The following is a 15,084-nucleotide window of genomic DNA, read 5'->3' as shown; positions in this document are numbered from 1 at the left end:
TGAGAGCAGTGCTTTCCTCTCACTGATAAAGCTGTATGACTGTATGTGATTCTTTATACCTCCTGAACAAATACAGTTGTGGCTGAACAATTAATGAATGTAACATTCCATTATAATAGATTTAAACTTTTAAATTCCATCTCTGTTTTGGGCAAATGTATCAAAAATATTTCAATTTTGTTAACCATATTCAAAGCACCAATTTTCTTTATTTTTGAACTCTGAAGTTCACTTAGTTCACTTAGAGTTATGAAATGCACAATGGAAATATGAATATTGTTTAGTTTCTTTATTTCTTTTACAAATTGTTTTGATGCTAAATGTCCTATAATAGCGAAGGGATCAAATTATGAAATTGATGGAATACAATTTTGGGGTCGAGATATTATATCATTTTTATTTGCAAGGTCAAAATGATTATTATAAAATGTATCTATTGACCCATGGTCAACTGTCTGCTTTGGGGATAAATTTCATTGTAGGTAAAGATTTCTATAGATCTAATCATCTATTCCACTTGATACCAATCTGAATGTTGCTGTAATAAGTCAATTTAGTTATGAGTCAAAATTAAATAATTTGATATGATCAAAAATTGAACTTTTTTAGTAGTGCACTGAAGTATGACAAGATAGCGAGTAAGACTGCCTTAGCAGTGTTGTGGTTGCTGCCTTCCTCATGACGATCACTTTCGGTTGCCAAGGTTACACATACATGGTGGATAAACCCTTGGAACCTTATCAGGTTAAGACAAATTGAAAGTTTAGATTTTCATCTGCTTTATTGTTGCCATGGCTATAGAAAGTTGATAGGAAATATTGTGTGCTTTTTTTCAACCTTTTTTATTGTTCCAGACAGAAAATATGATAAGTTTATGATTATACATGGAAATTGACCAAAGACAAATGTATTTTTTTTAGTATTTATTCCAAACAATTCTACATGTGCATTTATCTCAGCATGGTGTGTTTGGAATAACAAACAATGTAGATTTAGAACAAACATTTTTTCACAGCTTTCAGTGACTTGTGAGAACTTCCTTCTCAAATATTATGTTGAAAATTGATATCCATAAGAAAAAGGAAAAAACCAGATGATGAATATTTATGCATGTGTCTCAACATTTATTGAGATTTGTGAGTATATGTTTGAGAAATAAGATTACCGAGGGCGTACATCAGCAATATAATGTAATTACATGGTACAATAATAGTTGATGGAATCTTCACCCAGAGGAAGCAAGACTTGGGTCACACTACGAGTAATATTGATTTTTTGAAAATTTGAATATTGTCTGGTAAGAGGTATTTATATTTTATCTTGTAAATAAGTTTAGCGAGAAGCAGTTGTATTTAAATAAAATAATTATGGTGGTTTTTTTTCATCTCAGCCTTCATTACTGCTACAACCAAACCTCATTAGGGCCCCTAAGGAATGGAGCAAGCTTTGCTCAGCATTTAGCAGTGGCATCGCACTAGGTAACATCAGGTGTCGGCATTTAATAAAATTTTAACAAAGGCATAAATGTTAGCTGGAGAAAGCTTGTAGATCTTACAGTTGTGTCACCGAGATCATTCTATTAGTGGGAAGAATATTTACGTATTTGAGTTGTAAATGGCAATTTTTCTCCAGATACAATCAAACTTGTTAACCAAGTGTTGCAATGATATTACTTTTTTTATATGAAAATGTGTTTTGAAGTTACAGCCTACGTGCAATTTCTAAATTGCTCACAAAATGTCTGTGGTTATTGATTATATACAACAAGCGAATGACAATTTTCTACCTCCTCTAAGGCATGTTCAGTATAATGGGCACTTACAAGTGATAGCAGATTGTTTGCTTTCTTGATGCAAAAATAATAACTTCAGTAAGAAATTTAGTCACCTGATTATGTGCTGCAGTCAAAAATTTTGTAGTTTGTTCCAAGAAATTTAGACCTGAACAGACATCAGGCCCCGATTTCTTGAAACAAAGTTATGTCAAAAACTGCCTTAAGTCATTCATTTTCATATAAGTTACATAAGGAGGGAAAGTTAAGTTTTGACGTAAGTCTGACTTTATTTTCGAGAAAATGGGGCCAGGACAGACAATGAATGCACAATTTTCTGTCAAGCAAACGCCCTCATGAACATCCTGACAAAGGATGACAAATGTTTTTCATTAGCCTATAAAGTCTTTAGTAATAGTTAAGAAACGGAAGTGCCACAAATTTGAAGAAAGACTTTGATCATCCTCGAGCCTTTGCTATGGCATATAGTCCAGTGATGGATATAGATAGTGATAGTAATCCCTGGAGTAATACGGATGACATTTGATAAGATTAAATTGGACCAGGCTTAATGAAAAATAAAATACAATAACTTCAAATATTGTGTAAGTTTGCTTAGAGCTAATAGAGTATATCAATCAGACTTTTGACGGACTATATGACCTGTCCTTGTGTACTATGACTACTGAGTACATGTATATGACAAGTCCATTTATTGCTATGTGCCCACTACCCATGTCCAGTTCATGTGTCCCTTTGTGCCCAGTATCCATGTCCTGTCTGTGTGTCACTCTGTGCCCAGTGCTCATGTCCAGTCTGTGTGTCACTATGTGCCCAGTACTCCATATCCAGTCCATGTGTCACTATATGCACAGTACTCCATGTCTGGACCTTGTGTCACTATATGCCCAGTACTCCATGTCCAGTCTGGGTGTCACTCTGTGCCCAGTGCCTCATATCCAGTCTGTCTGTCACTCTGTGTTCAGTGCCCCATGTCCAGTCTGTGTGTAACTATTTGCCCAGTACTCCATATCCAGTCTGTGTGTCACTCTGTGCCCAGTACTCTATGTCAAGTCTGTGTGTCACTATGTGCCCAGTACTCCATATCCAGTCTGTGTGTCGCTATGTGCCCAATACTCCATACCTAGTCCCTGTGTCACTATGTGCCCAGTGCTCAATGTCCAGTCCGTGTGTCATTATGTGCCCAGTACTCCATATCCAGTCCATGTGTCACTATGTGCCCAGTACTCCATACCTAGTCCCTGTGTCACTATGTGCCAAGTACTCAATGTCCAGTCCGTGTGTCATTATGTGCCCAGTACTCCATATCCAGTCCATGTGTCACTATGTGCTCAGTACTCCATACCTAGACCCTGTGTCACTATGTGCCCAGTACTCAATGTCCAGACTGTGTGTCATTATGTGCCCAGTACTCCATATCCAGTCCATGTGTCACTATGTGCCCAGTACTCCATACCTAGTCCCTGTGTCACTATGTGCCCAGTACTCAATGTCCAGTCCATGTGTCATTATGTGCCCAGTAATCCATGTCCAGTCCATGTGTCACTATGTGCCCAGTACTCCATATCCAGTCCATGTGTCACTATGTGCCCGTTGCTGCATGCTGTGTTGAGGTGCAGTGTTAGCCACCAACAGCTGGTTAGTATGAGGGTTATAAGACCTCCCTGGCTTATCTCTCAGTAGACAGGGGAAAGTTGAGGCCCCCTAATCATCAGTATTGTATCAAGTGTTCACAGGAACATCCGAACACTCTGGACACCAGATGCTGGAGTACCTGGGTAAGAAAGGTGCAGGTACAGGAAAGTCTAGTTGCTATGGCAGTGTGTTGTGGCTGTTCACAACATTGATTTACTGTGTGGCTCCTTGTGTTGGCATGTCACTGTGAGGAAACCACCCAGCCTCCCTCCTCCTTAGTGCTGGACCTACATACAAATATGTGGAGATGGTTTGGTCTGACTGGTACTGACCACTGCTAGTCATTTCTCTGGCTGACCCCTGTTTCACCACCATGGTCATTTCTCTGTAGTGGTCAGTGCTGCACTCCTTGACCTGCAGCTAGATGTTCTATGGACCACTGTTAACATGGTATTGACGGTCATTCTGTGAAATTTCTGATAATGATGAAAGCACTTGGTTTCTCTGTCGATTTATAAATATTTTCCTGATTCATTGATTGATTGATTTTGTGGATGGAAAATCTCAAGACATCATAACCGATGATCATATTGGACTCTTGGAATAGGACCAAAACAAAGATTTCTGTGGATATGTACGGTTTGTGAGAATAGTGGATATTTAGTAGATTTCACTGATAGTAACATGCTGGATTGATAATTAAAGGAGGATCAATAATGGCCTTCTGTTGACATATATTGTCTTTATAATCTTTGAGGAATTTTGAATTTTCACTCTGCTTTTAACCTATTTCATGTGATTTTGAAGCCTTTCAAATGTTGACCTACATATGAGGGCCTTGAATTCCCAGACTTGGAAGCTTTAAGTATTCTGGCTCACTTGTGTGAATGGTTACAAGCACAGAGCCAGTTGTGTGAGTAAGATTGGTGTCAAGCAGGGTGTTACCATTCAAGTCTCTCCCCCACCCTCGGGGACGATGGCTGAGTACCGACGCCTGTGGGAGGACCCTATAGGGACAGTTAATGTCCCCCTGTATAATCGTATGAACTTCTCTACTGTGCCAAGGAAATCTGTCAACAAGAAGTCATGGTAAGTAAATATGTGGTTATAACCATTTTAAAGGCCATATTTCTACATAATTTGGTATTGTATTTGTGCTGAGATGTGTTGAAATAAGCATACAAATAATCCTCTCTGTGTAGTCATAATAATTAATAATTATAAATCCTTGTCTTATAAATTGTGTCAGATAATTATTATACATTGTACTCCAACCTAATTGATTAAAATAAACTGATCTAGCAATTATATAAATATTGTAGGTCTCATATGACATTTAAACTTTTTAACATGTATAGAAAGTAAAAAATAATTTTGCATCAGAACAAATGAAAAGTCTTTATCAAAATGCACACTAAACAAGAAACAATGTTGTCCATTTAGTAAGTACACTGTACATCATGCTTTAATATACAGATGTACAAAATGTCCATTTGATATTTACAATTATCTGATTTCGAGGTACCTGGTACATTATTGTATATTATCTAAATTTCCCAAAATGTTATTATTAATGTAGTAGATATATATCGTTATAATGTATATAAATTCTGTAGAGTTGTTAAACCAGTAGATATAAATTTTATCCAAGTAGTGTGTTATATTACATGTATATGGAAACCAAAGAGCTGAAATAAGTGCCACGGATTAAAGGATTCTGTGGAAAATACAAAGAGCTTTGAACTTAGGCCTGAAGGAATAAAAGACTCATCTCTTTCTCATATAAAATAGATGAGTTGTCCATTGTTTAGGCTCATACATTAGATTTTATGTGTACACTAGAAGATTTTATTTCATATTAAGCCAATGATAAATAGATTTGATAAAAAAATCTTATATAAAAGTTGCTTTAGTACTGTAGATTTGCTAACATTCATGGGTTTCTAATTTTGCTAAATTTTTGCTAAATTCACAGATTCATCAAAACTCACGAAATATATCAAAACTATAGCCGTACATATTACAGCCTCTTGTATGAATTATTTTTTCAAAGGTTTCAAAGATAGTTCAAAAAAATTATCCTCCGCGAAATTTTACATGCCAGCTATCTTTCATTGGTCTCAGTCATGTTTACTTGGAAACAGAAGATCTATTATTGTATATCAAATTCATAAAGTTGTAACTCACCTGTTAGCCTAAATGGAAAATTGTGAATTAGTATTAGTTTGATTGTTATATATAACTACATGTATATAATACTACATACCAGTCCTTTCTGTGTCATTACTTACTTCAGGTTTGTTTTTGTTTATTAGATGCTCTTTGCATTCACAACTATATATGTGAATGACTCCTACTGATTGATTAGATAAGTTTTCCCCATTTCCTTGTTGGTGCCTGGTGACAGAGTTTGAACTACTTCCTGTCAATATGGATGCCAGAATTATTTTCCCATGGTAACTGTATATGGGTCTATATTTACTTTGTGGTTAAACTTATAACGAAAATATTGAAACACTTAGTTAAAAGTCTGTGAGCAATTAGCAGCTTCAAGTAAAGCATGGTTTGTCGTTATTGGGCAAGTCCAAGATAATGCTGAGATTGGGACTGTGGACTTACACTTTGACTCATTAGACAACAACTCGAAAAGGAAATAACTTTTATTTAGAACAAATTGAAAAGGAAATGACTTTTATTTTGAGTGTGAAGTGAATTTTCACATTTCTTAATTTGCTACAGGTCCATGAACATATATTACTTTGGGAAATAATTATAGTTGTTCATTTCCCTGCCATGAAATGAGTTCATCGTTAACTAGACCAAATTAATCTCAATAGGTAAATCCTTACTCTGTATTTAAAACAATCTTATCAGTATTTTTTAAGTTTTAACCATTGTCTAAATTGTGTTTATTTTTCTGGATGCAATTAAAGCAATACTAGATGCTCTACTGTGTAATTTTTGTTCTGTAACAAAATCATTACAATTTTAATCAGATGGTTACCAATCTGAGAATAACACATCACAATAATAGGGGTAGGTTTTCCCTTATCTTAGGATGTAAAATAGTGTGGCAACAACCAGACCCTATTTTATGTTAATAATTTGTGAATATTCTGAATTTTTAAATTTTAGTTTTGAAGGATTTACAACTTTAAAGAAAATTCAAATTTCTCTTATACAGATTCCGACACCATTTCAATATACCTAATTTTAATCCAAATCATTTATAAGCTTTTCGACTGAAGTGCAGAAAACCTGACTGTCCTTTAATCATGTAGTTTTGTACACAAAGATTGGTCTTGGAATACACAGACAATTTGGTTGCCATTGGCAACGGCATGTCCTCCATGTTGCTTGAGGAAAAAACATCATCATTACCAAAGCATGGTCCTATCACATGTCTCATTTGATGTTATTTACAGAAGTTTTCTCTGTCACTAATTTAACATGTGATACAAATTATTGCCAGAGATTTCCCTCACAATCAATAAGTTTGATCAATGGTTCTTGTGAATGTAGTAAAAAAAAAATGACAATTTTCTCTCGCTTGAACAAAATGTTTTCATGTATGGATTGGTTAGCTATCAAAAATCAATATCTATGTGATTGTGTGCAATAAATGATGTGAAATCTTACATGCTAAAGGGCTATTGGAGTAATGAAGGAAGAACTACATTAATTAACACTGTACATGTATTCCAAAAGTCTCATAAAGTACAGGAAATATCTAAAATCACAGGGAAAGAGATATGACACCCAATTCTTGATCAATCTTTTTGTATTTAACTCGTTCTCCCCTGAAGACACACATAGACTCTCCTAAATCAAGGATTAGAGCAGTCCATTTTTAAATTTCAGGGGTGAATGGGTTTATTTGTAAACATAATAAGGTCCCAGTGATTATTTGTGTTCTTCGATTTCCCAGTGAACAGTCAGTGTCATTTTCTGATGGGAACTGTTTGTATGTAGTAGCTGATAGCTACCTAAAGTCTACTGAAAATATAAGGAAGAGATATATTATGTTTTCCCCAAATGTCATGACAAATTCTAACTAATTTTCCACAACTGGGTAATAAGTTTGAAACCCATATTGGGCAGCAGGTACTGGCCATATGTCGTTAGTATTTTCCCTTGGTACTCCCGCTTTGCTCCACCTCCTTAACCAACGTCCTTCAATGATCCTCATGGCTGCTAATAGGATGTTAGATAAAAAAAAAGTTTTCCTAAGGTACAAGCATGTCAGTGGTTTTGTATAATGATAGACTCAGTGAATGGAAAAGTTCAAATGTGTCTTGAGGGATTTCGTGAATGAAAAATGACAATGTGTATAAGAATTTTGAATGTTTTACCAACATTCTGGCATCATCCAATTAATGAAAATTAATTACTTTAGGCAGCTATCAGCTGTGATGATCAATTATCAAAAATATTTCATCTTTGATTCTCTGTACCTGAAAAATTTAAAAGGGACACATACAGACTACTGGTAAAACTCAGAAAATAAGCACATAAACAACAATGAATGCATTGAAAAAAGCATAAACCCATTCAATCTGAGCTTTACATGCCACCATCTGGGTAACACAGTACTGAACACAGCCATCAGGGGGCCTGGAATGTGGTTCCCTAACAGGTCTTTATAACACATGTTACTGGCCAGTTGTCCTCTGGGACTAATTGGTCTGTGTTGCCAACCAGGAGCTATACATGTGGCTACATCTGCCTCCTGTGGTCTGTCTAGGAACAAAATAAATTGTTTTCAAATTCGGTCTATAAATGTACCACTGGTGAGTAATAAAATTGTGCTTTTCATTTCTGACAAACTCAAGTGCTGAATTGAAAGATTTTGTCTTTTATCCTGAAATATTAGTAAGTAAAAGAAAATGTCTTTCAAGATTAAACTCTGTATCAGGATTGAACTGGGTTGATCATCGGTAGCTCAGTGGTAGACCATTTGGCTAGTGTTTAGAGGTCCCAGGTTCGAATCCAGGTCTGGCTGCTATATTTACTACTCAAAAGGGAAATGTCTTGTAGGACAAAAATCCAGATACATGTACATGACTTGATGCATCAGCACAGCATTGTAGAATTTTTCTATGGAAAGGTTTTCATTTCCAATTACTATGTTATGTACCGTATATGTTTTCAACCATATTTAGAAATATTGAAGATCTAAACTGAGTAGATATCTCAATGCATGGCGTCTAGCGTGTGTTAAAGTGTGAGAGCTTCTAATACAGGTAAAAATTAATTGCCAACCAATACAAATAATAGCCTGCTGAAGTGGCTTCTCTTGGTAGGCTAAAACAACAGAGGCTGGACATATTGATATATAATGTAATATTTACATCTTTCTCTTCTTTTTCTTTGTAAAGATTGGGTATACAATACCGCTGTCTATTTCACCTAGAAACCACAGTGACCGTAGTTACCAGCTTGATTCTGCGTTGAACCAAAACAGGGATGTAAATATAAGGATTGATCTTCATTCCAACTGCATATATGGTAGTATGAACACAGTTTGCAACAAACATTTTCTAGCCACAGACACCTCTACATAGGTGTAACACGCTGTCACAGTATAGAGGTGTCCATCTTACTGTATAGAGCCAAAAGCCTGTGTTCTAACGCTCTCCATAAATTAAAATGTATGTTGCCAACTGGGTTCATACCACCGTAAATGCAGTCAAAATGACGATGATCAATCCTTAAGAGGTACTAGAGATATAGATGATGTATTGATGGGCCATGCCGGAGTACTACTTTATTATAGAGTAGATGTTATGGCGTGGTGAGGCAATCAGCCTCCCGCCACACCAATGTTTATATCCCATCTCACCTGCTTCTATCACTTAAGTTTGCCTGGGAAAAATACTAGTTGATAAGTTAACTAGAGGTTCGACTGCTCACCACAGCCGTACATTATGGCTCGAGGAGTCGTTTCAAATTATATTTCGTCATGGAAAAGATATATGTATAACTTACTGGGTACCACTTACAATCCTACTGTCGATGATTACCACTTACCAGGAGTATAAAATGTTGGCATCCCACCAGGGCTTTTATTAAATGTAAATTTGAATCATCAAATTTCAGATATTTTGGTTTATATCTGTATGTGGTGTAACTTGTGTGTTAGAAGGTTAGTCACTTCCAGACTTGGCAACTTTCTGTCCCTATATCCTGGGACAGGCCAATTTTTTATTCAAAATTCAATATGAACCTTTAAATAAGATGTTAAGTTTATATTCACTTTGGGTATCATGAAAACAGTCTTGGCAACAGTGACATACCATGTTTTCAGTCCAAATTCAATGGGAAATTTTCAAGTTCATAGTCACTTACTATTATCTAGACTGGCCATCAGTCTCTAGAATATTGAAAAAAAGTCTAAAATTTGGTATGATTATTTTTTGTCTCTACTACATGCTGATTCTGGAGGTTCCTAAAATTCAAAAAAGGGGGAGATAATCTAGTGAAGAACTCTGCTGAGGAAAGTCTGTGTGTCTAGGTATTTGCAAGCTGACTATAATTTCTGAGAATATAAAAATAATGTTCTAGATATAAGATGCCAAATATTACATTGGTATGTATCATCAATGTTTGATATTGAATGGCTAGAAGAAATGAGATGGTGCCAATTTCAGAACATAGGGAATTGTATGAAATGTTTAATGGGTAAATATCAATAGTATTTATTTTTGGCTTGTGTGATTTTCTGTTTTTTTTTGTACCACTACACAGCATTTCTTAATTAAAATACAATCAAACATAGTATTCGAGATTTCAACTTAATATTGATGTCACAAAAGAGATCTTCTTAAATCATGAAGGGTTGATGTTTTTTCTCCGGGTACTCCAGCTTTCCTACACCCTTAGCTGTAAATACTGTAGGATGTTACCAGTAAACCAAAAAAACCAAATCAAATTAGCATATTACATGGACTAATTCACTCAATCTAAGGGCAGATCATGTGATAAAATGTACCAGAAAATATTTCATAGAATAATTAACAAATCTATAAAAGAGGATAAAATCAAAAGAAAGGTCATGTGACAAAATTGATTTTAAACACCTCCAATACACATGGTGGACGTGAGTGAGCTCTGGCTCAGCCACACTGAGGTGACTCACCTTTATACATAGTGCAATGTAGATCTTGATTTCATCGAAGCAGACATATGCGCTGTGGTAATGAAAATATATTTACTTGGAAGTGTGTTACATGGTGTTTGAAGAAAACCATTTTCCTTGTGACCTAGTGTTGGATTTGTAGACGCTTTGGCGCAGGGTAAAAAACGTAACAGACACTCGTTCAGAAAACATCACCCCAAATATTTACATAGGATACAAATCTGATACTGGTAATTCAATTCAGCATAGAAAATAAGAGACAATATCTCATGAAATATGAAACATGAAAAGCAATCCTTTTGGCATAATATTTAGACTTTCGTTGAAGTTTCAGGAATTTTGGCCTAGGGAGAGTGTGTAGCCGCATGATAGATTGAAACTTTTCCAAAGTTGATTGTTCAGTCTGGAACAATATTTATCGACCGGAAATATGACATCATTGCGACATAATAATCCTGCTATCATTCATTTAGAAACTAAAACAAAACAAAACAAAATAGCAAAAAAAACCAAGCAACAATCAAATAGCAAACAAACAGATAAGGTAATTATCATGTCTTGGTGACATAACGTATTCGCCATTATTAGCACCCAAGGCAATTCAATAATTGGGGATAGGGTGCTTATCGGGTCAAATATGGTAAGAGATCTTGGTTCAGATTAAAGACAATACCCTTCACAACCAAATAATGAATGAATATAAAGTCCAAAACTGTCAATGCAGAATTAAATGTAGAATGATTTCAGTTGAACACTCGATCTATTTAGCTATAGTGGCATGTACAAACTTTTAAAGGAATTTTTGGACTGATAAAGAATTGTAGACTGTTGGCAGTCAATTCACTTTCCACACATCCTGTGATAGCCTTTTAATTAGTTACTGAAAAGAAGCAGATCATGAATGGATTTTTTACCTCCATGCTACAGAAATCCTGCTCCAATTAAGATAGGTAATGCTGGTAAAGGTCATTCAAGGTCAATATTTACTGTTTATCTACTGAATGTTCCTAACTATCTGGTCCATATCTTGTTATCATTTCTCTGATTGGACCACCACGATAGTTACAGTAAAATGAAATAAAGAAAACTACAACAATCTAAGAATACAGTACACCACTTCCATTTTTGCACATACAATTTTTTGCCTCTTCATTATTTAAGAACATCTTAATGAAAACCTGTACCAAATTCGTGAGCATATACTCTTACTGACAATCATAAATGCATATATATTATGTACAGCATGTACATTTTATGCAATTCTGTATCCATAAAACAACTGAGTTGGCGTTTGACCTTTCTTGCGAAATTGCATGGATTCCTGAAAATAATTTTGTGTATGCCCATGTAACACACATGTCCCTTTCTCCTTCCATGGTAATTGCATAAAGATGATGAGATGCTAACAAAATCTGCTAACCTGCCCTTCTTTATTTAAATTTAATTCTCAATAAAAAGGCCCGTAAATTATTGTCCTGTACACTTTGATAGGACTGCATATATAAATGAAGGTATTTTTTCTTTTAAATGGTCTATTGTAGGTTTTATTTATTTTGCATGAAGTCAACACTTTGTAGTGCAATTTGTATTGCATTTCATGACGAAAAAGGAAAAAAAAGACGGTTTTTGTAATAATTTTGACTTACACATTTAAGGCGAACGTCATATAATTGAATACGTTTCATTTTGAATGTATGCATGTGCATTTTATATTACTTAAAAAAATAGACTTCCATGAAAATATATAATTATGTTGTGTAAACTGTCACTTTACACCAGCTTGGCCAAATCAACATGGGAGGTCACTGTTGCCTTGGCAACCATCCATCAAAGAAGTTTTCAAACTTTCTCAGACAACAATGGTGTGATGACCTGTCCGTTGGCCATCTTCCATCACTCAGTATTATTTACTCATCATTTTCTGATCATGACAGGAGAAGTTGCCTGACTGCCAAACATTTCCCAACCTAAGACACTAATACAGTATAGGTGTATATTGGAGCCTTCACTATGATGAGCTCTGATAGTAAATGGTGATTGATAGATTGATTTATTCCTTTAGACTTTGGAAGGGTTAACAACAGAAGAGGTCATCCAGAGTCACAGTGTTTGTTGTAAAGGTGGAGGTCAATGACTAGTCTAACAAGAATACTTGTTTTCAGAGTTTGATGTATTTCCTAATTATCACAGCTAATGCCATTTGAGGACGTGCTCTAAGGCTAGATGGTGAAGGAAAGCTATATAGAGTACCAGAGAAAAACCACAGACCTGCTGCCAAACCATGGCACCTGTCCCACATCACCATGTGAGTTTCAAATTTACTACCCAGAGGTGGAGGTCAGAGGAGATATTTGTAATTATGTCCAAACACCTTGACCACTCGACTGCCACGGCCTCATAACTCCATAGTATTTCAAAATAAAGTTGCATTTTGAGTCCCTTTCTGAAAATTTTACAAAGACAAATCTATAATTGTCAAAATTTTATCATTTTGGCATATTCACTTGTGACATGTTGATGTTAAGTGGGTTTTTTGTCAAGATTTTATCATTTTTGTAGATGGAATGTTGATATCCATCTGTAATCTTTACATTTGATATCCAGAATGGATTGTGGTCCAGGGTGTACATGTCTATATAATGACTGAAGAATTAGATGATGGAGAAGGAGGACAGGTTTGGGAATATAACTCTGACTGTTTGGTTGTCAAAGTTATTATTCCAGAACTGATTGATATTTTAATGGTTTGAGTTTGATTGTTTGGCGATTCTTGGAGCCAGTTCCAGTGTAATAGTCCAAATGCTTTTTCTGTACTGTTACAAAAGCATGGCACCATCTTTGATACCAGGAATACTCAGGAAATAGTTGAAAGCGGATTTTATGTCTCTCTTGGATGTATGTTTGATATTAACTCACTTAGAACTTTGAACATTCAACTAGATTATATATTGACCATCGCTAGGCAAAATATAGCTACACTTTATGTTTGCAAACGTATGTGTACCTATTCTGTCTTTGCATATTGCAGAGTAAGCTCCCTTGCGGGTAGGTATCGATTGTAACGTCATTATTTTGTGAGCGCAATTCACATCGTTTTCTCTGAAAGATATGACGTTACGCTCACAAACACATGACGTCACAATCAATACTTACCCGCAAGGACACATATAAAGTATGTGTACCTATTCAATGTGATAAAAAATGCCTTCATACCCTTACAGTTGGATTGATAGCTGGCAATCCATCAATTACATGCTATACTTATAGTTTTGAGACTTTTTAACATCACAAAGAATTGTAAAATTCATCAGTAAAAAGGATTGGCGAACAATGCCCATTTCATTCTAAGAGATGGTTTTGTTGATATCAACTGTACATGTACAAACACTTAACAAAATGAGGTATGATAAATATAGTGAAATGATTTGAGGTTGATCTGATGTCATGGCCTTTGATGTGTGAAAAGTGAAAATAAAAAAATTCAATGATAAACAATATCAGAAATATTCCTTAGAGAGGTTTCTGTAATGTTATAGGTTTCAAAATCAAAGAACCATTTTAATTTTATCACAGTTGAATCCTTATATAAATGGAATTCTAGGGACGATGTCTTCTTTAGGGAATCCCATTAGAAATTGAAATGTTTCTACAAAAAACTGTATTTCAAAGCAATATTACATAAACAGTTACCTAAGCTACAGCACAATTACAATTTGTTACCTAACATTTGTCCTTCTGTAATTTAGAGGTCAAAACATAAATTTTTATTTTATCAAAAGAATTTTAAAATATTTATTTCAGTTGATGTATCAAATAGTTCTTAATTGATCTAATGAGTGGGTTTTTGTCAGAGGTAACTCATGATCTTCAGGGGAATAGCAGTCGTCTTGGTAACTCAACTACCCTATAAAGCTGCTTTAGATTGTCACATCCCTTTTGTACCCTTGAAACTTCAGGGGTTGCAATCACGTACAATGTGATCCATTTGTCTCCATTGTATATAGATTGACTTGAGGAATATTCAACTACAGATCCTTACTAATAAACCCCAGTCCCTTTATCATCCAATTACTATGTCTCACCGAGCCGATACTTGCTGCTGGGCAGCTTGCTGGGGATTTCGGTGAGCTCCCTTGTACTATACCATCAGGGGACAACACATTTTGCTTTAGGGGGAATTAGCTTATCTCCCCTGATGGTTGAGAGTACCAGTGTCCATGGCATGGTTAGTTAATTAACCATGATTTACCAACACAACAAAGTTCCTGGTTCCATATTTTGTTTATTGTAGGTGACTGCCAAAAGTTCCGAAATATTAAATTACAATAATTATTAAACTCTCCATGTTCTCTGACTCTCCACTCCTGATGTCCTTACTCTCTCTGTTCTAACCCACTATCACTTCTATAAACCTCTAAATAATTGATGGTTTTTAGTAATACATGTAGTAAAACATATTAGTTCCCAGTCTAAACAAAGTCCAACCAATATATTTGACGATTATATTACTCAACTCAAC

The 15,084-nt window shown here is 35.3% G+C and overlaps 1 protein-coding gene across 2 annotated transcripts in view; it reads left to right on the top strand.

Moving 5' to 3' along the window:
• LOC138327681 (kelch-like protein 5) overlaps positions 1 to 15,084 on the top strand; it is a 106,197-nt gene that overhangs the window by 23,399 nt on the left and 67,714 nt on the right. Inside the window, exon 1 of one of the 2 annotated variants that reach the window (XM_069273976.1) lies at positions 3,424 to 4,516. The exons of the other annotated variant lie outside the window; for it this stretch is intronic. Within the exon in view, the coding sequence (XP_069130077.1) occupies positions 4,404 to 4,516 (113 nt within the window). The 5' untranslated portion in view covers positions 3,424 to 4,403. Of the gene's footprint in view, positions 1 to 3,423; positions 4,517 to 15,084 lie in introns of those variants that run through there. 2 annotated transcript variants of the gene reach the window in all.

Source organism: Argopecten irradians, chromosome 7 (genome assembly GCF_041381155.1).
Source record: "Argopecten irradians isolate NY chromosome 7, Ai_NY, whole genome shotgun sequence".
Lineage (NCBI taxonomy): Eukaryota > Metazoa > Mollusca > Bivalvia > Pectinida > Pectinidae > Argopecten > Argopecten irradians.
The sequence above is the reverse complement of the archived record's forward strand: the minus strand, read 5'-3'. Positions and strand labels throughout refer to the sequence as shown.